The sequence below is a fragment of the Scyliorhinus torazame genome, chromosome 3 (assembly GCF_047496885.1).
Source record: "Scyliorhinus torazame isolate Kashiwa2021f chromosome 3, sScyTor2.1, whole genome shotgun sequence".
In the NCBI taxonomy this organism is placed as follows: Eukaryota; Metazoa; Chordata; class Chondrichthyes; order Carcharhiniformes; family Scyliorhinidae; genus Scyliorhinus; species Scyliorhinus torazame.
Window position 1 is genome coordinate 316,007,987 of NC_092709.1, and position 26,712 is coordinate 316,034,698.

Sequence of the window (26,712 nt, forward strand, 5' to 3'; positions counted from 1 at the left end):
CACCTTGGCTGCTGCCGGCCTCCTCCCGGTCCTAGACCTGGACCGGTCCAGCCCTGGGTCCAGCACCGTGTTGAAGTCCCCCCCCCATTACCAACTTTTCCATCTCCAGGTCCGGGATGCGCCCCAACATACGCTTCATAAAGTTCGCGTCATCCCAGTTCGGGGCATATACATTCACCAGCACCACCGCCTCACCTTGCAGTCTGCCACTCACCATCACGTATCTATCCCCACTGTCCGCCACTATGTTCTTCGCCTCAAACAATACCCGTTTCCCCACCAGTATAGCCACCCCTCTATTTTTCGCATCCAAGCCCGAGTGGAATACCTGTCCCACCCATCCTTTCCTTAATCTGACCTGATCCGCCAGTTTCAGGTGCGTCTCCTGAAGCATGACCACGTCTGCCTTTAGCTTCTTTAGGTGCGCAAGTACCCTTGCCCTCTTAATCGGCCCGTTCAACCCTCTCACGTTCCACGTGATCAACCGGGTTGGGGGGCTCTTTACCCCCCCCCCCCCCCCCCCCTCGTTGACTAGCCATCCCCTTTTTTAGACCAGCTCCTCACCCGGTTCCCACGCACCCGCTTTTCCCCCCGACGGCACCGTCCCGTCCCGACCATCCCATCCCGTAACAGCTCCCCCTTTCCCTTAGCAGCAGCAACCCAGTTAACCCCCCCCCTCCCCCCGCTAGATCCCTCTCTAGCTTAGTTGCTCCCCCCATATTGCTTCCGGAAGTCAGCAAAATCTGGCTGACCTCGGCTTCCCCCATTTATCCTTAGCCTCCCATCATGTAAGCCCCCTCCTTCCTGCGCCCCCTTATCCCGCCACAATTTCCATAGCGCGGGGACAAAGCCCGCGCTTCCCTCTCGGCCCCGCCCGATGGCGCAGCTCCCTCTCTCCTTCCCCCTCCCCTTCCCCACCGGCGCCCACATTTCTTCGTGTCCCCCCCTTCGAGGGGAAAGAATTTCCCCCCCCCCCATCTGATTCACAGTCCCTTGCCACCATCTCACTACTTCATTTCAAACACTCTTTCTCCAATCTAGTCCAACTTCTTCTCTTCGATAAATGTCCACGCCTCTTCTGCCGTCTCGAAGTAGTGGCGTTTACCCTGGTGTGTAACCCACAGTCTTGCCGGCTGCAACATTCCGAACTTCACTTTCCTCTTGTGGAGCACCGCCTTGGCCCGATTGAAACTCGCCCTCCTTCTCGCCATCTCCGCACTCCAATCCTGATACACGCGGATCACCGCGTTCTCCCACCTGCTGCTCCGTATCTTTTTCGCCCATCTCAGGACCATCTCCCTGTCCTTGTAGCGGTGGAACCTCACCACTATTGCTCGAGGTATTTCTCCTGCCTTTGGTCTTCTCACGAAGACTCGATACGCTCCCTCCACTTCCAGGGGGCCCATCGGGGCCTCAGCTCCCATTAAGGTATGGAGCATCGTGCTCACATACGCCCCAACATCCGCTCCCTCTGCCCCTTCGGGAAGACCCAAGATTCTTAAGTTCTTCCTCCTCGAGCTATTTTCCAGGGCTTCCAGTCTCTCCATACACCTCTTATGCAGTGCCTCGTGCGTCTCCGTCTTCACCACCAAGCCCTGTATCTCGTCCTCATTTTCGGCAGCTTTTGCCTTCACTCCACGGAGCTCCATCTCTTGGGTCTTCTGCGCCTCCTTTAACCCCTCAATCGCATGCAGCATTGGCGCCAGCACCTCCTTCTTGAGCTCCTCCACACATCACCGGAGGAACTCCTGCTGTTCCAGGCCCCATACCAACTGGCCTCCCTCCGCCGCCATCTTGCTTCTCACTTCCCTTCTTTGCCGCTGCTCCAGAGGATCCTCTGTAATCTGGCCACTATTATCTCTTCTGTCCATTCACATACGGGGGGACTCCATTCTATGTCGCCTCACAGTGGGTTTAGCCTTCGAAAATTGCCGTTGGGGCTCCCGATAAGAGCCCAAAGGTCCGTTAAAACGGGAGGTGCCGAAACGTGCGACTTAGCTGGTCATCGCCGCACCCGGAAGTTCGGTCCCGGTTTAGTTAAGGAGAAAGAGAAGCAAAAGTGCTGTGGTTGGCAGATTCTTAGTGCTGACGGCTCAGTTGAAGCGCTAGCAAGTGAAGAGGGCTCAGGAGAAGCCCTGGTGATCAAAGGACTGGTTGACTTGTAGTCGCTACTGAAGCCTAGGTGGGTTATTGAGAAATCTGTGGAACCTGTCTTGGTCCCATCTGCATTTATTGTGCAATGTGGTGTATTCGGCCAGAGTTTACCTGTAAATTTACATACACCTCATACTAACCCTGAATGTTGGAGCATAGAGAGATGTTGTAAATTGCTTTATCTTCCTGACCTTCTACAGTGAAGGGGGTGGAGAAAACTGTGCGGGATGGGGTACTTAGTTGGGGGGGGGGCATGTTGGGGAGGGGCATGTTGAGGGGGATGCGCTTGGGGATTCAGGAGTGTGGGACTTGTACCAGGCGGGGCTCAGTTGGAGTATTTAAAATAGTTGCTATGAAGTTAGATGTGCTATTTTTCCTTGTAACTCTTTTACATAAGGTTACCTTTACGTTTACTCTGTGGCCATTTCCACAAAGACTGCACAAGTGTTTTGTGATGAACAGATTTACAATGAGACACTAGGGTTTAATTGCTTTGCTTTCTTTCCTGCATTTTCCAGACCTTTTAAAATTTTGATTTAGAGTTAGTGAAGCCAGGAAACATAACCACAATCTGCGTAAATACATTCAGTTGTATCTGCACTTCCCTATCTTTTCAAATGATAATCACTAATAGTTACTAACCATTCTTTTCAGAATAATCTGTCTGCTTCCCCAGTTCCTCCATTAACTGTCTCCTTATGTCATTTTTCTTGTGCTTCTTGCCATTATAATGTTGCTGGGCCATTAATGGGTTGTTGAAGGAGGCACTACACAGTTTGCAGAACTTGTTGGGATCCTCCAGGTCCAAAGCTGTGGAAGCTGAGGAGACCTCATGAGCCATCTCTTGCTTGCCCTTTTCCAGTTGCTCACTCTGCACAGAGCTGTTCTCCTCTGAAGGTGGACTTGCTACATCCATGGACACTGTGATAGAACACAGCACTGAAATTCAAAGCAATAATGGCTGCAATGATTCAAGATAGCTCTCAAATGTTATCTTTCACATTGCTGTTTTTGAAAATTAAACAGTGTATATATTCTACAGGGTACAAAGGCCGCACTTATATTCCTAGTTCTGAGCAACTAACAGGTCGTACTTATAATCAGTGTATAATTCAAGTACTAAATTTGTGGTTTTAAAAAGGCAGAGGTACATTTGAAATGTTCAATCTAAAGAGTAAAGCCATAGTCATTTTCAAATATTTCATTTCAATGTTGAGTTAATCTGTGTTAGATCACAGTAACTTATCAACTCTTAAAAACAGTTTACTAATAAAACAGATCCATTACACGAGTATAATAATATCGTCAAAAACTATTTGCATTACAAAATTTATGCAGGTACAGTGTTAAAGAGAACCACTACATTGTCAACAAGCACTATCCAGGGTAATTACAGGCCTGTTATTTAGACATCTGTGGAGAAGGAAATTTTGGAACCCCTTTAATTAAAAGGTTAAATTCCTATATATTAGATGAAAAGGAAATAATTAAAAGCCACCAACATTGATTTCGGAAAGAGAGACAAAGAGATGTGGATAGGTTAAGTGAATGGGCAAAACCTTGGCTGATGGAGCAGTGGAAAATGTGAGGTTGCCCACTTTGGTAGGAAGAATAGAAAAACAGAGAATATTATTTAATGGCGAGAGACTGCAGAATCCTGTGGTGCAGCCGAACCTGCGCGTCCTTGTACATGAATCACAAAGTCAGCAGGCAGGCACAGCAAGTAATCAAGAAGGCAAACAGAATATTGGTTTCATTGCAAGGGGGAGTGGGGTATAAAAATAGGAAGCTCTTGCTACAACTGGACTGGGCACAGATTAGACCACAGCTCCAGTAGTTTTGATCACCTTATTTGCAGAGTGACATACTTGTCGGTTGGGGGCAGTTCAGAGAAGATTCACCTGGTTGATTCCTGGGATGACGGGGGAACGAGAGACTGTTTGAGGGGATGGATGAGCGGGAGATAACATGGAGGGGGGGGGGAAACTGGCACGTGCGGGCGAGAGCCAGTGTATAAAGTTATGTAAATATACCATTTTGCCATGTATATATCTTGCTCAATGCGATTTTGTGTTATTTTGTTACGGGGGGGGGTTATTGTTTTGTAAGGGGAAAAAATTGTGTTGTCAAAAAATCTGAATAAATATATATATTAAAAAAAAACTTTCCTCATCAGACAACCGTCCATTCAGGTATTAATGTGGTAAACATTCTCTGAACTGCTTCCAATGCATCTACATCCTTACGAAAATTGTATGAAAATTGGTGGGGTGGTGAATACTGAGGAGGATAGACTTAGATTACAGGAGGATAAAGAAGGGCTGGTCAGATGGGCTGATCAGTGGCAAATAGAATTCAATCTGGATAAATGTGAGGTGATGCACTTGGGTAGGACAAACAAGGCTGGGGGACACATGATAAATGGCAGGACCCTGAGAAGCACCGAGCATCAGAGGGACCTTGGTGTGCATGTACACCAGTCCCTTAAGGTAATACGGCAGGTGGATCAAGTGGTTCGAAGACATATTTATTGGTACACTTGCCTTTATTAGCTGAGGCATAGAATTTATGAGCAGGGAGGTTATACTGGAACTGTATAAATTGTTGTTTAGGCCACAGCTAGAGTAATGTGTGCAGTTCTGGAGTCCACATTATAAGAGGGATGCAAAAACACTGGAAAGGGTGCAGAGGAAATTTACCAGGATGTTGCCTGGGCTGGAGATTTTTAGTTATGAAGAGAGATTGGGTAGACTGGGCTTGTTTTCCTTGGAGCAGTGGAGACTGAGAGGGGATATGATTGAGATATATAAAATTATGAGGGGCATAGATAGACAGGAAGAAACTTTTCCACTTAGTGGAGGGGTCAATGACCAGGGGGCATAAATTTAAGGTAAGGGACAGGAGGTTTAGAGGGGATGTGAGGAAAACCTTTTCCACCCAGAAGGTGACGGGAGTCTGGAATTCACTTCTTGAAAGCCCCCTTCCATGATTATTCACTCAGCATAAGGGGCATAAGAAAACAGGAGCAAGATCAGGCCGTTTTACACTTAAAAATTGAATATTGCAGCTGATATTGTCAGAAAGCCCCCAGTGCATGAGATATTTCATGTGGCACATTTAACATAATTAGATTTCTCTGAAACACTTCAGTTGATAAGTTGCTCCCATTTATGCAAACCTCTGGCACCAAAATTCTGCTTCTGTAACTAATTTTGAAAAGAAAGTAGATATGAAAGCAGATATGGCACTCTGGGTAGCAGGCGCGAGTGTAGACTTGACTATTATACAATGAGCTCAATGTCTGCAATGAAGTTACGCTTAGGCTGGAGCGAGTGCTTGGAGAAGGTAAATGTTGAAGTGTATTGCAGATCTTTCAGGAGCCATGCGTAAGGTGTGACCAACAAATTGTTAGAAAAAAGCAAATTAAATTAATTATGCATTTAGGAACGTAGAACATTACAGCGCAATACAGGCCCTTCGGCCCTCGATGTTGCGCCGACCTGTGAAACCACTCTAAAGCCCATCTACACTATTCCCTTATCGTCCATATGTCTATCCAATGACCATTTGATTGTCCTTAGTGTTGGCGAGTCCACTACTGTTGCAGGCAGGGCATTCCACGCCCTTACTACTCTCTGAGTAAAGAACCTACCTCTGACATCTGTCTTATATCTATCTGCCCTCAATTTAAAGCTATGTCCCCTCGTGCTAGACATCACCATCCGAGGAAAAAGGCTCTCACTATCCACCCGATCCAATCCTCTGATCATCTTGTATGCCTCAATTAAGTCACCTCTTAACCTTCTTCTCTCTAACGAAAACAGCCTCAAGTCCCTCAGCCTTTCCTCATAAGACATCCCCTCCATACCAGGCAACATTCTGGTAAATCTCCTCTGCACCCTTTCCAATGCTTCCACATCCTTCCTATAATGCGGCAACCAGAATTGCATGCAATACTCCAAATGTGGCCGCACCAGAGTTTTGTACAGCTGCAAACATGACCCCATGGCTCCGAAACTCAATCCTCTACCAATAAAAGCTAACACACCGTACGCCTCCTTAACAACCCTCTCAACCTGGGTGGCAACTTTCAGGGATCTATGTACATGGACACCGAGATCTCTCTGCTCATCCAGGGGCAGCACGGTAGCACAAGTGGATAGCACTGTGGCTTCACAGCACCAGGGCCCCAGGTTCGATTCCCCGCTGGGTCACTGTCTGTGCGGAGTTTGCCCGTTCTCCCAGTGTCTGCATGGGTTTCCTCCGGGTGCTCCGGTTTCCTCCCACAGTCCAAAGACGTGCAGGTTAGGTGGATTGGCCATGCTAAATTGCCCTTAGTGACCAAAAAAGGTTAGGAGGGGTTATTGGGTTACGTGAATAGGGTGGAAGTGAGAGCTTAAATGGGTCGGTGCAGACCCGATGGGCCGAATGGCCTCTTTCTGCACTGTATGTTCTATGTCTATGTCTATCCACACTGCCAAGAATCTTACCATTAGCCCAGTACTCTGTCTTCCTGTTATTCCTTCCAAAATGAATCACCTCACACTTTTCTGCATTAAACTCCATTTGCCACCTCTCAGCCCAGCGCTGCAGCTTATCTATGTCCCTCTGTAACCTGTAATATCCGTCCACACTGTCCACAACTCCACCGACTTTAGTGTCATCTGCAAATTTACTCACCCATCCTTCTACGCCCTCCTCCAGGTCATTTATAAAAATGACAAACAGCAGTGGCCCCAAAACAGATCCTTGTGGTACACCACTAGTAACTGGACTCCAGTCTGAACATTTCCCATCAACCACCACCCTTTGTCTTCTTCCAGCTAGCCAATTTCTGATCCAAACTGCTAAATCACCCTGAATCCCATGCCTCCGTATTTTCTGCAGTAGCCTACCGTGGGGAACCTTATCAAACGCTTTACTGAAATCCATATACACCACATCAACTGCTTTAGCCTCATCCACCTGTTTGGTCACCTTCTCAAAGAACTCAATAAGGTTTGTGAGGCACTACCTACCCTTCACAAAACTGTGTTGACTATCTCTAATCAAATTATTCCTTTCCAGATGATTATATATCCTATCTCTTATAAACCTTTACAAGATTTTGCCCACAACTAAGGCTCACTGGTCTATAGTTACCGGGGTTGTCTCTACTCCCTTTCTTGAACAAGGGGACAACATTTGCTATCCTCCAGTCTTCTGGCACTATTCCTGTAGACAAAGATGACTTAAAGATCAAAGCCAGAGGCTCAGCAATATCCTCCCTAACTTCACAGAGACTCCTCGGATAAATCCCATCTGGCCCAGGGGACTTATCTATTTTCACACTTTCCAGAATTGCTGACACCTCCTCCTTATGAACCTCAAGCCTAATGGCTAATAGTCTAATAGCCTGAATCTCAGTATTCTCCTCGACAACATTGTCTTCTTCCTGTGTGAATACTGACGAAAAATATTCATTTAGCACCTCTCCTATCTCCTCGGACTCCAAGCACAACTTCCCACTACTGTCCTTGACTGGCCCTACTCTTACCCTAGTCATTTGTTTATTCCTGACATATATATATGTTTTGATCGATGTTGTCAGATCTAATTAAAGAAAGTGCATGACAGATACAACCTCCATGAGATTGATTAGACTGAATGTCTCAATAATTTGTAAGTTAGAGCCATCTCATGCATAGAGATACACATATAGCTGTCCTATTTCAAGCAGATGGAAGGTTTATTTTAGTAAGTTTGCCATAGTAATTTGTTCTCGGTTTTGTAACCCAAGCCCAAGTGTTCCAAACGGTGGCTAATACGAAGCAGAAATCATTTTCACGTAATATATTTTATTGTGAAAGGAGCTACAGAAATGTATGCGAGAACAAGCAAATATCTGAAGTCAGCACCAATGGTTTGTGCTGTTCGTCTTGAACCACAAACATAATAAGTCAAATGAGGCCAGAAAATATTCCGACAAAATCGTACACAGAACACAGACACAACACAGAAAACGGATTTGACAGGAACGTTCAACTTACCAGTCTGTGGCTGTGCGATACATGGCTGTTCTCCTGTGAGTTGTTTGAGCCGCTTTGTGTGGATCTTTCCTTGATAATGGGATTGAGCAACTATGGGGGATGTGAAAACCATATTGCACAGGGTGCAAAATTTATTCTTGTCCACTTCTCCAGTTCCAGCATCCTGCAATCAAGCATCAGGTACAATCTCAGTAAGTGTACTCGTGGCCCAATTATAATCTTTGTAATTGGGCCAACAGACTGCACTTTGAACACCCGACCACCATACAACAATTTATATATTTTTATCAACTTACGAACAAGGAGTAGGACATTCAGCCTCTCGAGCCTGCTCCGCCATTTAATAAGATCATGGCTGATCTGAGAGTGACCTAACATAGAACATACAGTGCTGAAGGAGGCCATTTAGCCCATTGAGTCTGCACCGACCCACTTAAGGCCTCACTTCCACCCTATCCCCCTACCCAATAACCCCTCCTAACCTTTTTGGGACACTAAGGGCAATTTAGCATGTCCAATCCACCTAACCTGAAGGCCCCGCTTTCTAAACCTTGCCCCTCGCCCGAGGTGTGGTGATCCTCAGGTTAATCACCACCAGTCAGCTCTTCCCCTCAAAGGGGAAAGTAGCCTATGGTCATCTAGAACTATGGCAACTTTACCGTACCTATTTATGTGGCTGGTCTAGTAGAGTTTCTGGGCAGTGCTGAACCCAGAATGATGATGATGGGGGAAATCTGATGATGCTAATGCCATTGAATGTCAAGGCGGTTCTCTCTTGCTGGGGATGGTCATTCCTGGCACTTTTGTGATGCAAGTGCTACTTTCCACTTATCACCCCAAGCCTGAACATTGCCCTGGTCTCCCTGCATGCAGGCATGGACTGCTTCAGAATCTGCAGACTTTCAAATGGATCTGAACATTGTGAAAACAGAAAACATACCCACTTCTGACCTTATGATTGTGTGAAGAAGAATATTGAAGCAGCTGAAGATCGTTGAGCTGTGGAATTTCTGCAATGGTGTGCTGGGCTGGAATAATTGACATCTGACAACTACAGCAGTCTTATAGTCTTCCTTTGCACTAAAAGTATGACTCCAGTGTTACGACACCCTGGACAACTGTGCGGTCAATTCCAGCGCCACCCGTCCCGGAGTCGTAACACAAGTGAATTAACCAATAATTCCTATAAACATTGCTGAAGTCTTTGGCCTTTAGCTGCTCAATGATTACAGTCACCAGGTTTGTAATACAGACAAACACAGGTGGGGGTGGGGGGGGAATGTAAATGAAAGAGAAGAGAGTCTTTGCTTCAGAGGATGGGTCCTCGCAGACTTTCTCCACAGTAAGCTTGAGAATCAGAGTCCTTGTTTTGCAGCCTGTACTCTAAATTCTCCTGGTGAGACGATTCCCTGTTTCTTCAGACTTTGCTCTCAGTTCGTGGCCTGCCTTTCAGGAATCCAACACCCCACAGGCTTATTGGAGAGAGAGTTAGCTGGATCCTTTTTGAAGAGGCCTAGCAGCAGTTTTCTGGAGAGGAATTTTCATAATCTTTCACCTCCGCGCCAGAATCAAAAGTGAAACTAAAATGGAACTTTGTGGCTCTGAGAAACATTCCAGTGGGATAATATTCAATCATCACCTGTTACTGGGCAGAGTACAGCCTTCTGGGCTCATTCATTGGCCACCAGCCAAATCAATCAAACCGAGTCATAACTGATATCAGCCAATCTCCAATCGCCGGTCTGAAACAGCACAGCTTTCTGGAAACTTCTGTTTGAATTAAAGGCACAGGCCACAGCTTCCTTCTGCTTGAATTAAAATGGCAGGTGCCTTAAAGGCACATGTCCATAAGTCATCCATGGATCAAAAGCGTAACCATTGTGGCAAAATAAAAGGGGGAAACAAGGAAATAGACATGGAGTAAACAAGAAGGATCCTTACCACTAGCCAGTAGGGACTTCTCCCCCTCATCACCCACTGACTTCAATTTTACTCGGACTCCTCGATAGTTCACTCAGCCAAATGCTGCCTTAACATCAAGAGTCCCCATTGCAACCCCACCCTGGAATTCAGTTATTTTGTGTGTGTTTGAATCATGACTGCGATGGGTTGTGGAGCCTCGAAGTCTGATAAAAACCAAACATAGAACATACAGTGCTGAAGGAGGCCATTTAGCCCATTGAGTCTGCACCGACCCACTTAAGGCCTCACTTCCACCCTATCCCCCTACCCAATAACCCCTCCTAACCTTTTTGGGACACTAAGGGCAATTTAGCATGTCCAATCCACCTAACCTGAAGGCCCCGCTTTCTAAACCTTGCCCCTTGGTTATTGTTATGAGTAAATGCCATTTGACAACATCCTCCAATACTGTGATGATTGAGAGTAGACTGAAGGGGCGATAATTAGTTGAATTGAATTAGTCATGAAACTACTTAAAAAAAAGGATTTAATAAAAATCTCAACTGAAATTTAAAATGAGACAAAGCAAACTACTTTAAACTGCGAGGCCATCTTCCAAGCTGATGAGAAAAGCAAATGAGATTTCACCAAGGAAATGTGAAGTGGGAGAGAGATTTCTGATAATCTACAAACATTAAAACTCAACACAAAGGAAGATATAAAAAAATGTCAATCAACTGTAATCTATTAAAACCATGGGGAACTGCAGGCAGGTTATACACCCAATAGATACTCAAAGTCCCTGCGGAGGATGCAAGAACACCCTCTCCTATTAGTTTCTCCTGTCTTGAAATGTGGTAAATGTTTCTGAGGTGAGATATCAAAATGTGATTACTTGCTCTACAATAAAGATAACAGAAGACATTTAATCAAATTCCTTGGCATTTACATCCACTTCTTTTTTATTTTTCCAATTTAGCGTGGCCAATCCACCTACCCTGCAAACACAGTCAGAGAGGTTTTGGAAAAATACTTAGCAAAGAAACAGGTGGAACAGCTCTCTCTCTCTCCCCCAGGAATAAGCACTTGTGGTTCAAGAAATCAGCATTCCCAAAATCTTCCAGTGAACCAAGATCTTGTAAGAATTGTAACATCTTTTACATCTACCTGCTCAAAGGAACCGGATAACATAAATTGGCCACAATGTTTAACAATCTACACTTCAAAGGCAAGTAAAGGATTTCTGACCATATTGTATTTGGACCCTAATTTCCCTACTTCTGATGGTGTGGGTGGTGTGTGTGTGTGGCGGGTGTGAGAGGATGTGTAGTGTGAGTGTGGGTGTGTGTCTCTGTATGGCGTGTGTGTGGAATGTGTCTGTGGTGTATGGTGTGCGCAGAATGTGTGCGTGCGGAGTGTGGTGTGCGCCGAGTGTGGGCCGTGCAGAGTGCGGTGCGCGCGGAGTGCAGTGCGCGCGGATTGTGGTGTGTGTGGTGTGAGTCAGGTGTGGGTGGTGTGTGTGAGGGTGTCTAGTGTGTGGGTGTATGAGATGTGGCCTCATTATTTTGTTCTCTGTGTTATGGGCGAGGCTTTTCAGAACCCCAAAATGTATCATGGAGTTCAACCAACCTCTCCCTTGAATGGATTTCTTGCTTTTCCGAGCATACGGCTTTTTCCCTCGGTGTGGGATTACAATTATGGACACGTGGGTTTTTAAACACAAAACACTGTTTATTCCATGAACTCAACTTAACATCTTAAATAAACATTGGATCTCTTAACACCCCTTACTTCAAAGATAACTCAGAAAATATTGCAACAGTAAATAATTCCTGAAAATGTTCCTTCAAACTTCCAAGAGACTTAACACCTTTAAACAGTATCACATCAGGTTAAAGGATATATATATATTTTCTGTAGAATGGCAGAGACTGTCGCAAACTGGTTTCTACTTTTAAACTGCTCTCAGCAAAACCAGCCAGGCACTTTTTAGCTACTCTCAGCAAAACCAAACTGCAAAACTTGCAGCTCTCTGGAAATACACAGACACTGCTTTTAAACTGAAACTAAAAACCTGCAAAATGGCTGACCTAAAGCTGAGCTCCCCCCACTCTATGACATCACTGTTTTCTTAAAGGTACATTGCTTAAACATCCAGTTCTTCCAAGGCATTCTCGCATGACATCTGGTTTAGTGGCTAATAAACTTGCTCTTTCTTTGACTCTAAGCTCGCCAACGAGAGGCGAGGCCATATTGGATTTGGTACTGGGTAATGAACCAGAACAGGTGTTAGATTTGGAGGTAGGTGAGCACTTTGGTGATAGTGACCACAATTCGATTACGTTTACTTTAGTGATGGAAAGGGATAGGTATATACCGCAGGGCAAGAGTTATATCTGGGGGAAAGGCAATTATGATGCGATGAGGCAAGACTTAGGATACATCGGATGGAGAGGAAAACTGCAGGGGATGGGCACAATGGAAATGTGGAGCTTGTTCAAGGAACTGCTACTGCATATCCTTGATAAGTATGTACCTGTCATGCAGGTAGGAAGTGGTCGAGTGAGGGAACCGTGGTTTACTAAAGCAGTCGAAACACTTGTCAAGAGGAAGAAGGAGACTTGTGTAAAGATGAGACATGAAGGTTCAGTTAGGGCGCTCGAGAGTTACAAGTTAGCTAGGAAGAACCTAAAGAGAGAGCTAAGAAGAGCCAGGAGGGGACATGAGAAGTCTTTGGCAGGTAGGATCAAGGATAACCCTAAGGCTTTCTATAGATATGTCAGGAATAAAAGAATGACTAGGGTAAGAGTAGGGCCAGTCAAGGACAGTGTTGGGAAGTTGTGCTTGGAGTCCGAGGAGATAGGAGAGGGGCTAAATGAATATTTTTCGTCAGTATTCACACAGGAAAAAGACAATGTTGTTGAGGAGAATATTGAGATTCAGGCTACTAGACTAGAAGGGCTTGAGGTTCATAAGGAGGAGGTGTCAGCAATTCTGGAAAGTGTGAAAATAGATAAGTCACCTGGGTCGGATGGGATTTATCCTAGGATTCTCTGGGAAGCTAGGGAGGAGATTGCTGAGCCTTTGGCCTTGATCTTTAAGTCATCTTTGTCTACAGGAATAGTGCCAGAAGACTGGAGGATAGCAAATGTTGTCCCCTTGTTCAAGAAGGGGAGTAGAGATAACCCTGGTAACTATAGACCAGTGAGCCTTACTTCTGTTGTGGGAAAAATCTTGGAAAGGTTCATAAGAGATAGGATGTATAATCATCTGGAAAGGAATAATTTGATTAGAGATAGTCAACACGGTTTTGTGAAGGACAGGTCGTGCCTCACAAACCTTATAGAGTTCTTTGAGAAGGTGACCAAACAGGTGGATGAGGGTAAAGCAGTTGATGTAGTGTATATAGATTTCAGTAAAGCGTTTGATAAGGTTCCCCATGGTAGGCTACTGCAGAAAATACGGAGGCATGGGATTCAGGGTGATTTAGCAGTTTGGATCAGAAATTGGCTAGCTGGAAGAAGGCAAAGGGTGGTGGTTGATGGGAAATGTTCAGACTGGAGTCCAGTTACTAGTGGTGTACCACAAGGATCTGTTTTAGGGCCACTGCTGTTTGTCATTTTTATAAATGACCTGGAGGAGGGCGTAGAAGGATGGGTGAGTAAATTTGCAGATGACACTAAAGTCGGTGGAGTTGTGGACAGTGTGGACGGATATTACAGGTTACAGAGGGACATAGATAAGCTGCAGCGCTGGGCTGAGAGGTGGCAAATGGAGTTTAATGCAGAAAAGTGTGAGGTGATTCATTTTGGAAGGAATAACAGGAAGACAGAGTACTGGGCTAATGGTAAGATTCTTGGCAGTGTGGATAGACATAGACATAGAACATACAGTGCAGAAAGAGGCCATTTAAGCTCTCACCGACTCATTTAAGCTCTCACTTCCACCCTATTCACGTAACCCAATAACCCCTCCTAACCTTTTTTGGTCACTAAGAGTACTGGGCTACTGGTAAGATTCTTTTTTTTAAAAAAAATATTTTATTCAAATTTTTTTCGGCCAAACAAAACAGTACAAATTTTTTTCCCTTTCTACAACAATAAAACAATATAAATAATAATGACCGTTTTTAAACAAATAAATAAATAATATATAAACTAAATGGCAACTGCCATAACAAAATATTAACTCTCCCAAATAATAAAGTCAAACAAGCCAATATACATATCCAAGTAAAAATATCCATACAAAAACACCCCTGAGGACCCACCCGAGCCCTCCCCCCCCCCCCCCCCCCCCCGGGTTGCTGCTGCTACTTTCCCAGTTCCTTTATCGTTCTGCGAGATAGTCAATGAATGGTTGCCACCGCCTGGTGAACCCTTGAGCCGAACCTCTTAGTGCGAACTTTATCCGTTCCAGTTTTATAAACCCTGCCATGTCGTTTATCCAGGCCTCCACGCCCGGGGGTTTAGCTTCCTTCCACATTAACAATATCCTTCGCCGGGCTACTAGGGACGCAAAGGCCAAAACATCAGCCTCTCTCGCCTCCTGCACTCCCGGCTCTTCTGCAACCCCGAATATAGCCAACCCCCAGCTTGGCTCGACCCGGACCCCCACCACCTTCGAAAGCACATTTGCCACCCCCACCCAGAACCCTTGCAGTGCCGAGCATGACCAAAACATGTGGGTGTGGTTCGCTGGGCTTCTCGCGCATCTCCCGCACCTATCCTCTACCCCGAAAAATTTACTGAGCCTTGCTCCGGTCATGTGCGCCCTGTGCAAGACCTTGAATTGTATCAGGCTAAGCCTGGCACACGAGGACGAAGAGTTTACCCTGCGTAGGGCATCTGCCCACAGCCCCTCTTCGATCACTTCCCCCAGCTCTTCTTCCCATTTTCCCTTCAGCTCATCCACCATGATCTCCCCCTCGTCTCTCATTTCCCTGTATATATCTGACACCCTACCATCCCCCACCCATGTCCCCGAAATCACTCTATCCTGAATCTCCTGCGTCGGGAGCTGCGGAAATTCCCTCACCTGTTGCCTCACAAAAGCCCTCAATTGCATATACCGAAATGCATTCCCCTGGGGCAACCCGTATTTTTCCGTCAGCGCTCCCAGACTCGCAAACGTCCCGTCTAGGAACAGATCCCTCAGTTGCACAATCCCAGCTCTCTGCCATGTTCTAAATCCCCCATCTATTCTCCCCGGGACAAACCTATGATTATTCCTTATTGGGGACTGCACCGAGGCACCCGCCATTCCCTTATGCCGTCTCCATTGCTCCCAAATTTTCAGCGTTGCCACCACCACTGGACTTGTGGTGTATTTCTTCGGGGAGAACGGCAACGGCGCCGTCGCCAATGCTTGTAGGCTGGTTCCTTTACAGGACGCCATTTCCAGTCTCTTCCACGCCGCTCCCTCCCCTTCTCCCATCCACTTACACACCATTGAGATATTGGCGGCCCAATAATAATCACTTACGCTCAGCAGTGCCAGTCCCCCCCTATCCCTGCTACGCTGCAAAAACCCCCTCCTCACTCTCGGGGTCTTCCCAGCCCACACAAAGCTCATAACACTCTTCTCAATTTTTTCGAAAAAAGCCTTCGTGACCATTACCGGGAGGCACTGGAACACAAAAAGAAATCTCGGGAGGACTACCATTTTGACCGCCTGCACCCTACCCACCAGTGACAGGGACACCATGTCCCATCTCTTAAAATCCTTCTCCATCTGTTCCACCAATCGTGTTAAATTAAGCCTATGTAGGGTTCCCCAGCTCCTGGCTATCTGGATCCCTAAGTACCGGAAATCTCTTATTACCCTCCTCAGCGGTAAATCATCTATTCCCCTGCTCTGCTACCCCGGATGCACCACGAACAACTCACTCTTCCCCATATTCAATTTGTACCCCGAAAATTCCCCAAACTCCCTGAGTGTCCGCATTACCTCAGGCATCCCCTCCACTGGGTCCGCAACATACAGCAATAGATCATCTGCATATAATGATACCCGGTGTTCTTCTCCTCCCCTGAGTACTCCCCTCCACTTCCTAGAGCCCCTCAGTGCTATGGCCAGCGGCTCAATTGCCAATTGCCAACAGTAACGGGGACAGGGGACACCCCTGTCTTGTCCCTCTATAAAGACGGAAGTAGTCGGACCTTTGCCTGTTCGTGATCACACTTGCCACCGGGGCCCTACATAGCAGCTGTACCCATCCAATAAACCCCTCTCCAAAACCAAATCTCCTCAACACTTCCCATAAGTAGTCCCACTCCACTCTGTCAAATGCTTTCTCAGCGTCCATCGCCACCACTATCTCCGCCTCCCCCTCCGGCGGGGGCATCATCATCACCCCTAGCAGCCTCCGTATATTCGTGTTCAGCTGTCTCCCCTTAACGAACCCAGTTTGATCCTCGTGGACCACCCCCGGGACACAATCCTCTATCCTTGTCGCCATCACCTTGGCCAGGAGCTTAGCATCCACGTTCAGGAGGGAAATAGGCCTGTAAGACCCGCACTGCAGCGGGTCTTTTTCCTTCTTTAAGAATAACGATATCGTCGCCTCCGACATAGTCGGGGGCAACTTCCCCCTTTCCCTGGCCTCATTAAAGGTTCTCGTCAAAAGCGGGGCCAGTAGGTCCATGTATTTCCTATAAAATTGCACCGGGAACCCATCCAGTCCCGGGGCCTTCCCCGCCTGCATGCTCCCAATTCCCTTTACCACCTCCTCCACCTCAATCCGTGCTCCCAGTCCCGCCCTCTCCTGCTCCTCCACCTTCGGGAATTCCAGCCGATCTAGGAAATGCATCATTCCCTCCTTCCCTTCCGGGGGCTGAGCCTTATACAGCCTCTCGTAGAATGCCTTAAACACCCCGTTCACCCTCTCCGCTCCCCGTTCCATCTCACCTTCCTCATCCCTCACCCCACCTATCTCCCTCGCCGCTCCCCTCTTCCTCAGTTGTTGGGCCAGTAACCGGCTCGCCTTCTCTCCACACTCATATTGTACTCCCTGTGCCCTCCTCCACTGTGCTTCTGCCTTGCCCATGGTCAGCAGGTCAAATTCCATATGTAGCCTTTGTCTTTCCCTGTACAGTCCCTCCTCCGGAGCCTCTGCATATTGCCTGTCTACCCTCAGAAGTTCTCTCAACAGTCGCTCCCTTTCTTTGCTCTCTTGACATTGAGGGACATTGACATCTTCCAACATTGAGGGCATTTAAAAGTTTATTGGATAAACATATGGATGATAATGGTATAGTGTAGGTTAGATGGCTTTTGTTTCGGTGCAACATCGTGGGCCGAAGGGCCTGTACTGCGCTGTATTGTTCTATGTTCTATGTTCTAGCTTCCCTTTATGGGCCCTTATGGATATCAGTTCCCCTCTGACCACCGCCTTCAGCGCCTCCCAGACCACTCGCACCTGGACCTCTCCGTTATCATTGAGCTCCAGGTACCTTTTGATACACCCCCTCACCCTTAGATATACCCCCTCATCCGCCAACAACCCCATATCCAATCTCCAGAGTGGGTGCTGCTCCTTTTCCTCTCCTATCTCCAGATCTACCCAATGTGGAGCGTGGTCCGAAATGGCTATGGCCATGTACTCCGTCCCTGTCACCTTCGGAATCAGTGCCCTTCCCAGGACAAAAAAGTCTATCCGTGAATACACCTTGTGAACATGGGAGAAAAATGAAAACTCCTTACTCCTAGGCCTAATAAATCTCCAGGGGTCTACTCCTCCCATCTGCTCCATGAAGTCCTTAAGCACCTTGGCCACTGCCGGCCTCCTCCCGGTCTTAGACCTAGACCGGTCCAGCCCTGGATCAAGCACCGTATTGAAGTCTCCCCCATTACCAGCTTTCCCGCCTCCAGGTCCGGGATACGCCCCAGCATGCGCTTCATGAAGTTTGCATCATCCCAGTTTGGGGCGTATACGTTCACCAGAACCACCGCCTCCCCTTGCAATCTGCCACTCACCATCACATATCTACCCCCACTGTCCGCCACTATGGTCTTTGCCTCAAACTGTACCCGTTTCCCCACTAAGATAGCCACCCCCCTATTCTTCGCATCTAAGCCCGAATGGAACACCTGCCCCACCCATCCTTTACGTAGTCTGACCTGATCTGCCAGTTTCAAGTGCGTCTCCTGCAACATGACCACATCTGCCTTTAATTTCTTTAGGTGTGCGAGTACCCGTGCCCTTTTAATCGGCCCATTCAGCCCTCTCACGTTCCACGTGATCAGCCGGGTTGGGGGGCTCTTTACCCACCCCCCATGTCGACTAGGCATCCCCTTTTCTAACCCAGCTCCTCACCCGGTTCCCACGTACCCGTATATCCCACCAACGGTGCTCTCCCGTCCCGACCACCCCGCCCCATAACAGCTCCCCCTTCCCCTGAGCAGCAACCCAGTTAACTCCCCCCCCCCCCTCCGCTAGATCCCTTTCTAGCGTAGTTGCACCCCCCATGTTGCTCCCAGAAGTCAGCAAACTCTGGCTGACCTCGGCTTCCCCCGTTTATCCTCGGCCCCTCATTGTGCGAGGCCCCCTCCTTCCTGCGTCCCCGTTCCCGCCACAATTACCATAGCGCGGGAGCGAAGCCCGCGTTTCCCACTTGGCCCCGCCCCTGATGGCACAGTTCCCTTCTCCTTCCCCTTTCCTTTCCACCGGCGCCCACAGTTCCCCATACTCCCCCACCCCCCCCCTCCACGAGGGGAAAGAGAAAAGTTACAAACTTGAAAAATTGAAAAAATCCCCCCCCCCCCCCCTTCCCACATAATCACCCCACCACTTTATTACAGAAGCTTTTTCTCTCGCCAGACTATTCCAGCTTCTCGTCCACAATGAATGTCCACGCCTCTTCTGCCATCTCAAAGTAGTGGTGCTTCCCTTGGTGTGTGACCCACAGTCTCGCCGGCTGCAACATTCCAAATTTAACCTTCTTTTTGTGGAGCACCGTCTTGGCCCGGTTGAAACTTGCCCTCCTTCTCGCCACCTCCGCACTCCAATCCTGGTACACGCGGATCACCGCGTTCTCCCACCTGCAGCTCCGAGTTTTCTTCGCCCATCTTAGAACCATCTCTCTGTCATTGTAGCGGTGAAACCTCACCACTATGGCTCGAGGTATTTCTCCTGCCTTTGGTCTTCGTGCCATAACTCGGTAAGCTCCCTCCACCTCCAAAGGGCCCGTCGGGGCCTCCGATCCCATTAGTGAGTGAAGCATCGTGCTCACATATGCCCCGACGTCCGCCCCCTCTATGCCTTCGGGAAGACCCAAGACTCTTAAATTCTTCCTCCTTGAGTTATTCTCCAGGGCTTCCAACCTCTCCACACACCTTTTGTGCTGTGCCTCGTGCGTCTCTGTCTTTACCACCAGGCCCTGTATTTCATCCTCATTCTCCGCAGCCTTTGCCTTCACGACCCGAAGCTCCAACTCCTGGGTCCTCTGCTCCTCCTTTAGCCCTTCAATCGCCTGTAGCATCGGGGCCAACACCTCCTTCTTCAGCTCTTCCACACAGCGCCGCAGGAACTCTTGTTGCTCCGGGCCCCATACCGAACAGCCACCTTCCAACGCCATCTTGCTGCGAGCTTCCCTTCCTTGCCGCTGCTCCAGTGGATCCACTGCAATCCGGTCGCTATCCTCTCCTTTATCCATATTTATACGGGGGGATTCCCTCCTATTTCAGCACAGTGATTTTGGCCGTTAAAAATTGCCGTTGGGGCTCTTAATAAGAGTATTGCGTGCAATTCTGGTCGCCGCATTATAGGAAGGATGTGGAAGCATTGGAAAGGGTGCAGAGGAGATTTACCAGAATGTTGCCTGGTATGGAGGGAAGATCTTCTGAGGAAAGGCTGAGGGACTTGAGGCTGTTTTTGTTAGAGAGAAGAAGGTTAAGAGGTGACTTAATTGAGGCATACAAGATGATCAGAGGATTGGATAGGGTGGATAGTGAGAGCCTTCTTCCTCGGATGGTGATGTCTAGCACAAGGGGACATAGCTTTAAATTGAGGGGAGATAGATATAAGACAGATGTCAGAGGTAGGTTCTTTACTCAGAGAGTAGTAAGGGCGTGGAATGCCCTGCCTGCAACAGTAGTGGACTCGCTAACACTAAGGACAATCAAATGGTCATTGGATAGACATATGGACAATAAGGGAATAGTGTAGATGGGCTTTAGAGTGGTTTCACAGGTCGGCGCAACATTGAGGGCCGAAGGGCTTGTACTGCGCTGTAATGTTCTATGTTCTATTATTGGCTTCTTATTCTCCACTGCACTAACAGTAAAAAAATACATTTTGGATTCAGAAAATAATTTTATTTTGTTTTGTGACCAATTGAGGAGTCTGAATGGAGGAGAGCTAGTTCACTCCTCCTCAGCTGGTCATACATTGGGGTTGGTTTAGTACAGGGCTAAAGAGCTGGCTTTTAAAGCAGACCAAGGCAGGCCAGCAGCACAGTTCAATTCCCATACCAGCCTCCCAGAACAGGTGCTGGAATGTGGCGACTAGGGGCTTTTCACAGTAACTTCATTTGAAGCCTACTTGTGACAATAAGCGATTTTCATTTCATTTCATTAACTGTTCTTTGTGATACACATTGAATTTTCCACTTTAAGTTGATGCCAAGTTATAGCTGTATTGGAACTTGAGGTGCACCTATCTCTGGCGCAAACATTTTCAATATTACAGCTGGGATATTGGCAAAGCTCATAGCCTTTGCTGTATCCAGCGCCCTTAGTCCTTTCTTGATATCACTTAGAGTGAATCGAATTTACTGAAGACCAGCAACTATGATGGTGGGTACCTCGCAGGTGGTTAAGGTGAATGTCTTCTCAGCACTTTTGGCTGAACGTGATTGCAGAAGTTTCAGCCTTGTTTTCTCCATTCCTCTGCTGCACTCTGCACAATTGAAAGTAGGGGTGTTCATGAAGCCTTCTTCTCTGGTTCTTTGTTTAATTGTCCACTGCCATTCATGACTGGATGTGGTAGGACTGCAGAACTTTGATCTGGAAAATCCCCAGGAACTGATGGGTGGTGAGTGCCTGGAACGCATAGCCAGGGGAGGTTGTGGAATCAGATACATTAACGGTGTTCAAAAGGCATCTTGACAACCACATGGATAGGATGGGCATAGAGAGATACAGCACAAGGAAGTGCTGAATGTTTTTTTTGGCAAAGGTTGGCATCATCATAGATCATCATAGATTATCATAGAATTTACAGTGCAGAAGGAGGCCATTCGGCCCATTGAGTCTGCACCGGCTTGGTACAGGCTTGAAGGCCAAAAGGCCTGTTCCTGTGTTGTATTGTTCTTCGTGCTTTGTACATCCTGGGGTTCTCAAAGTGATAGCTGCAGAGATAGTGGATGCTCTGGCTATGGTTTTCCAAAATCTCTAAAATCTGGAATGGTCCCAGGAGATTGGAAGTTAGCAAATATGACTGCTGATCAAAAAAGGAGGGAGAGAGAAAACAAAACTACAGGCCAGTTAACCTGACATCAGTCGTTGGCAAAGTGCTGGAACATGCAATGAAGGAAGTCTTAACAAAGCACATTGTATGATCAGACAAAGTCCACATGGTTTTACAAAACGGAAATATCATTTGACAAATGTATTAGTTTTTTGAGAATGGAACCAGTAGGGTGGATAAAGGGGAAACCAATGGATGTAATATATCTAGATTTCCAAAATGCATTCCATAAGGTTACGCACAAAAAAGGTTCCAAATAAAAGGTTAAAAGGGAAGTTAGGGCTCATGGAGTTGGTGGCAATATATTCACATGGAGAGAGGATTGGTTAATGTACAGGAAGCAAAGAATAGGCATTGTGGGGGCAATCTCAAATTGGCAGGCTATGACTAGTGGAGTGCCAAAAGCATCAGTACCGGGGCCTTAACTATTTCCAGTCTGTATTAATGACTTAAACAAAGGGAGAGAGTGCAATGCATCAATGTTTGCTGATGATACAAAGCAAGGTGGAAATTTAAGTTATGAGGACACAGAAGCTGCAAAAGATATTGACAGGGTAAATGGATGGGAACAGGATGGCAGATGGAGCATGGGGGGGGGGGGGGGGGCGGGGGGGAGCGAGGTTGTTCACTTTGGTGATAAGAATCGTAAAGTAGAATTTTTAAAAATTGTGTAAAACTTATAAATGTTGATGATCAGAGAGACTTGGATGTGCTCACACAAGCAACTCAAAGTTAGCATGCAGGTACAAAAAGCAGTTTAGAAGGCAAATGGTCTGTTGGCCTTTATTGCAAGGGGATCTGATTGCAAGAATAAAGCAGGTTTGTGTCAAGTGTACAGGGCTTTGGTGAGACCTTACCTGGAATACAGTGTGCAGCTTTGGTTTCCATATACAAGAAAGGATATATTTGCATTGGAGGCAATATAGCAAAGTTCACTAGATTGTTCCCCAGTTGTCTGATGATGAGAGGTTGAGTACATTAGGCTTATATTCCTTGGAATTTTGAATTATACAAAATTCTGAAGGGCCTGACAGGGTTGACACAGAGGTTGTTTCTGCTAGCTGGGGAATCTAGAACATGAGGCACAATTTCAGGATAAGGGGTTGATCATTTAGATCTGAAATGAGGATAAATTTCTTCACTCAAAGGGTTCTGGATCTTTGGAATTCTCTGCCACAGAGGGTTGTGGAAGTTCCATTGTTCAATGTATTTAAGGCTGGGATGGACAGAATTTTAAATTCTCAAGGAATCAAGGGATATGAGAAGTGGGCGGAAAAGTGGAGTTCAAGCCCAAGATTAGCAATGATTGTGTTGGATGGAGGAGCAGACGCGATGGTCTATAGTCAGGCCACCGTTCTGGAGGGGAAGCATCTCCAAAAGGCAGGCTTCAGGTGCACCTGAAACTAGTCAAGCCTGCCCGACCGGTCTGCTGCTAGAATGCTGTCTTCAGACAACTGGCCTAGTCCCTGAGGGGACCTGGAGGCTGAAATTTAGGCTCCAATAATAGGCCTTGAGAGAGTCTCAATTGGCTATCCACATCATGCAGGTGGATAGTTGTGTCATGCCTCAATCCACTTCTGGAAAATACCCCAGGGTGGGACAGTGCTGGGAAACCAGCATGATATTCCATGCCTGCCAAAATCCATGTTCGTCCCCATCAGGGCCCAGAAATCTAGCCTTTGGTTTCCAAGGAAATGTTGCTTTGATCCAGATTAATCCCAGCATATCTTGAATCAATGATCTTTTTGAACATTTCAGGGCAGGAAGTCTTTCCAACAGTAATTTAATGTCCATGATTATTAATTTAGAAAAATGCTTCAGGCAGCATATTCTAGATCATAGCAACTTACTGGATAGAATTATCTTCATGTTGTCTTTGATCTTTATTATCTTAAATTACTGACCTCCGGTTACTAACATTTTCTTCCTTATTTAGTCAATCAAAACCCTTTATGATTCTAAACACTTCTATCAAATTCCCTTATTTTTTAAAATAATCTCTATTGTCACAAGTAGGCTTACATCGAGCCCTGCCCCTCCCCCCATCCCAGCCCCTCCTCCCTCCCCCCAGCCCCTCCTCCCTCCCCCCCAGCCCCTCCTCCCCCCCATCCCAGCCCCTCCCTCCCCCCCCAGCCCCTGACCGCTCTGCTGGCGCTTGCTATGGCTGTCTCGGTCCCTGCTCTCTGTGTCTTGCTGCCGCTTCTCCCCCTCCTCCTGTTACCGACCTTTGGTTGCAGCTTCCTGTGCGCGCTGTGCGGGGCGGCGGCGGTGTGCGCGCTGCTGCTGGCCCGGGCCCGCGCCGCTCTGCGAGCTGCCCAAGGCCGCAGAGTGTGTGTACTGGTGCTCGGGGATGTGGGCCGCAGTCCGCGGATGTTGAACCACTCGCTGTCCCTGGCCAGGAGCGGCTTCAGGGTGGCTCTGCTCGGGTATGTCGGTGCAAAACCTCATCCAGATGTTGTAAATAATGATAAGATTAAGATTGTCTACATAACCGAGATGACAGGACTGAAATTTGGATCAAAGATTTTTCAGTATGGGATCAAAGTCTTTGTACAGACTTTACAGATATGTTACATCCTATTAAAGATTGATACACCTTCGCACATACTCCTACAGAATCCCCCGGGCCTTCCTGCTATTGCAGCGACATGGGCAGTATGTTTGCTAAGAGGAAGTAAATTTATTATTGACTGGCACAATTATGGTTACACAATTATGAGCTTGTCACATGCTGATCGTCATCCCATTGTGCTGATTGCCAAATGGTATGAACATTTTTTTGGAAAGCTCTCTGATTCAAACCTATGTGTCACTGAAGCTATGAAAGAAGATTTGAGGGTGAACTGGAATATCAAGGCCATCACATTATATGACCGTCCGTCTCCTATTTTTAGAGAAACACCTCTGGAATTGCAACATAAACTGTTCAAGAAGCTTGCTAATGATTTTGGCGCATTTAAAGGAAGGAGTGAATTTGTGCCTTCTGATTTGGAACAGACGGCCTTTACAGAACTGAATATTAGGACTGGCAATGTCACCCATGTCCAAGGAAGACCTGCATTACTGCTTAGCAGCACTAGCTGGACAGAGGATGAAGATTTTTCCATTCTGTTGAAAGCCTTGGAAGAGTATGAAGGCTTCATAACCAGTGGTATAACATTACCGTCCCTTGTTTGTGCCATTACAGGGAAAGGCCCACTCCAGGATTTTTATAATCGTCTGATTACGAAAATGCATTTTAAATATATTCATATCTGTACTTTGTGGCTTGAAGCTGAAGATTATCCAGTGCTGCTCGGTTCTGGTGATCTAGGAGTTTGTCTTCATAAATCAACCAGTGGGCTAGACTTGCCTATGAAGGTGGTGGACATGTTTGGTTGCTGTTTGCCTGTATGTGCAATTGATTTCCAATGTTTGGATGAACTTGTGAAACATGAAGAAAATGGTTTAATATTTAAAAATGCCCATGAACTGGCAGTGCAATTGAAGCTTCTCTTTACAGATTTTCAGAATGGAAAAAGTGCACTCGGCATATTTAAAAGAAACCTGAAGGAATCTAAGATGGTTCAATGGGATGAGAATTGGGATGAAACAGTTCTTCCACTTCTCACAAGTAATTGAAATTTGGGACTGACACTTTGGGATGAGTTATCATTCCTGACCATCAAGTTTGTTTGTTATTGTCTATGTAACAGGATTGTGGAACGCTGTGGACCAGAATCCAGTATTCAGAATAAACCCAGAATATAAGTGCTGATCAAAATATTATTGTTGGATGTTCTCTCAGTGGACCAATAAATACCTAATTTCTGGATTATAAAAAAAAAGTAGGCTTACATCAACACTGCAACGAAGTTACAGTGAAAAGCCCCTAGTCACCACATTCTGACACCTGTTCGGGTACACAGGGAAAATTCAGAATGTCCAAATTACCTAACAGCCTGTCTTTGGGGACTTGTGGGAGGAAACCGGAGCACCCGGAGGAAACCCATGCAGACAGAGGGAGAACGTGCAGACTCCGCACAGTGACCCATGCGGGAATCGAACCTGGGACCCTGAAGCTGTGGAGCAACAGTGTTAACCACTGTGCAGCTATCTTTCCCGCTCTTTGGAGAGCAACCCGTTTCTCTAGTCTCTCCAGATAACTGATGGCCCTTGTGCCTGGTACCATTTTTAAAAATCTGCTTTGCACCCTCTCCATGGCCTTGATGTCCTTCCTAAAATATGGTGCCCAGAAGTGCAGACAATACACCAGCTGGGGCCTTACCAAGTGTTTTTTGTAACAGTTTAGCATTGTTATAACTACTTGCCCATCTCAACTATAATTTCAGTTCTGAGAAAGATCTCCAATGTAAAAGTACCCACCTGAAAACTAACAGCAACATTCTCAGTTTTGAGTTTTTTTGACGGCGTCCCTTCTTCTTTATGCATTTGGAAATAAAACCGCACCTTGTTGGCATGTTTTTTGCTCTTTAAAACAAAAAGCACAGGGAGGAAGTTTCAAACTATTATTAATCACCATTAAACAGAAAGAAGCAGCAATAAGTAAAGGGTCAATGGTGAGGCAGGGAGAAGAGCAAAGTGGGTTTGGGGGGGGGGGGGGGGTGGAGCAGCCTACCATGGGACAACATACAAGTAGAGAGTTTCCCTTCAGTTTTGCCACACTGACACTCGGGTTCCAGGATGATCAGGTAAACCAACGCAAAAGAGCAGGGAATTTAAAATCTGAATCATACTCAAAATCAACAATGTTTGTGTTGTCCGCTGGTTCAAATTCCTTCTGATCAAGATCATCTCACACAACTGGTCAAGACCACCCTCCCCTGTGGAAAATTCTACCTGCTGCGCTGGTTCAGAAAGGCTCTTCAGATTGTGTGCATTTTCTTAGGCATTTTTTTCAAAAGTCTTCTTACATCAAAAATGTTTAATTTACTTTGAAACTGACTCACTGCTCTCCTGAAAATATGACATAGTTCAGTGTCATAGTTCAGATGGCTTTTAAATTTTGAACGTTCACAGGTGGAGGGTTTGACATGTTTATTAAAAATGCTCTGTTGATAAACCCATATTCAGCTGTGTTAATAAAACTTCACAGTTTACTCAATCTTAACTCTAAAGAATATTTTTTTCATGGGAAGAAAAGTAGACGATAACTGG

General features: G+C 46.6%; 2 protein-coding genes across 4 annotated transcripts in view; one reads left to right on the forward strand and one right to left on the reverse strand.

Annotated features, from left to right (window-relative positions):
• The window catches only part of LOC140409252 (zinc finger matrin-type protein 1-like), a 163,064-nt gene that overhangs the window by 13,193 nt on the left and 123,159 nt on the right, over nt 1-26,712 (reverse strand). The window contains exons 3-5 of one of the 3 annotated variants that reach the window (XM_072497588.1): nt 25,921-26,025; nt 8,184-8,346; nt 2,797-3,075 (exon numbers count right to left, since the gene is read on the reverse strand). In XM_072497588.1, the coding sequence (XP_072353689.1) occupies nt 2,797-3,075; nt 8,184-8,346; nt 25,921-26,025 (547 nt within the window). Of the gene's footprint in view, nt 1-2,796; nt 3,094-8,183; nt 8,347-25,920; nt 26,026-26,712 lie in introns of all 3 variants that reach the window. The other 2 variants (XM_072497587.1, XM_072497589.1) reach the window with 2 other exon arrangements.
• On the forward strand, nt 23,697-26,659 carry alg1 (ALG1 chitobiosyldiphosphodolichol beta-mannosyltransferase). Its single transcript, XM_072497590.1, has one exon. It carries the CDS (start codon nt 23,716-23,718, stop codon nt 25,174-25,176), a length of 1,461 nt encoding a protein of 486 aa, XP_072353691.1. The 5' UTR covers nt 23,697-23,715; the 3' UTR covers nt 25,177-26,659.

Excerpts from the sequence above, each read along its gene's own strand:
- alg1 (XM_072497590.1), top strand. The coding sequence starts at position 23,716 with ATGGCTGTCTCGGTCCCTGCTCTCTGTGTCTTGCTGCCGCTTCTCCCC.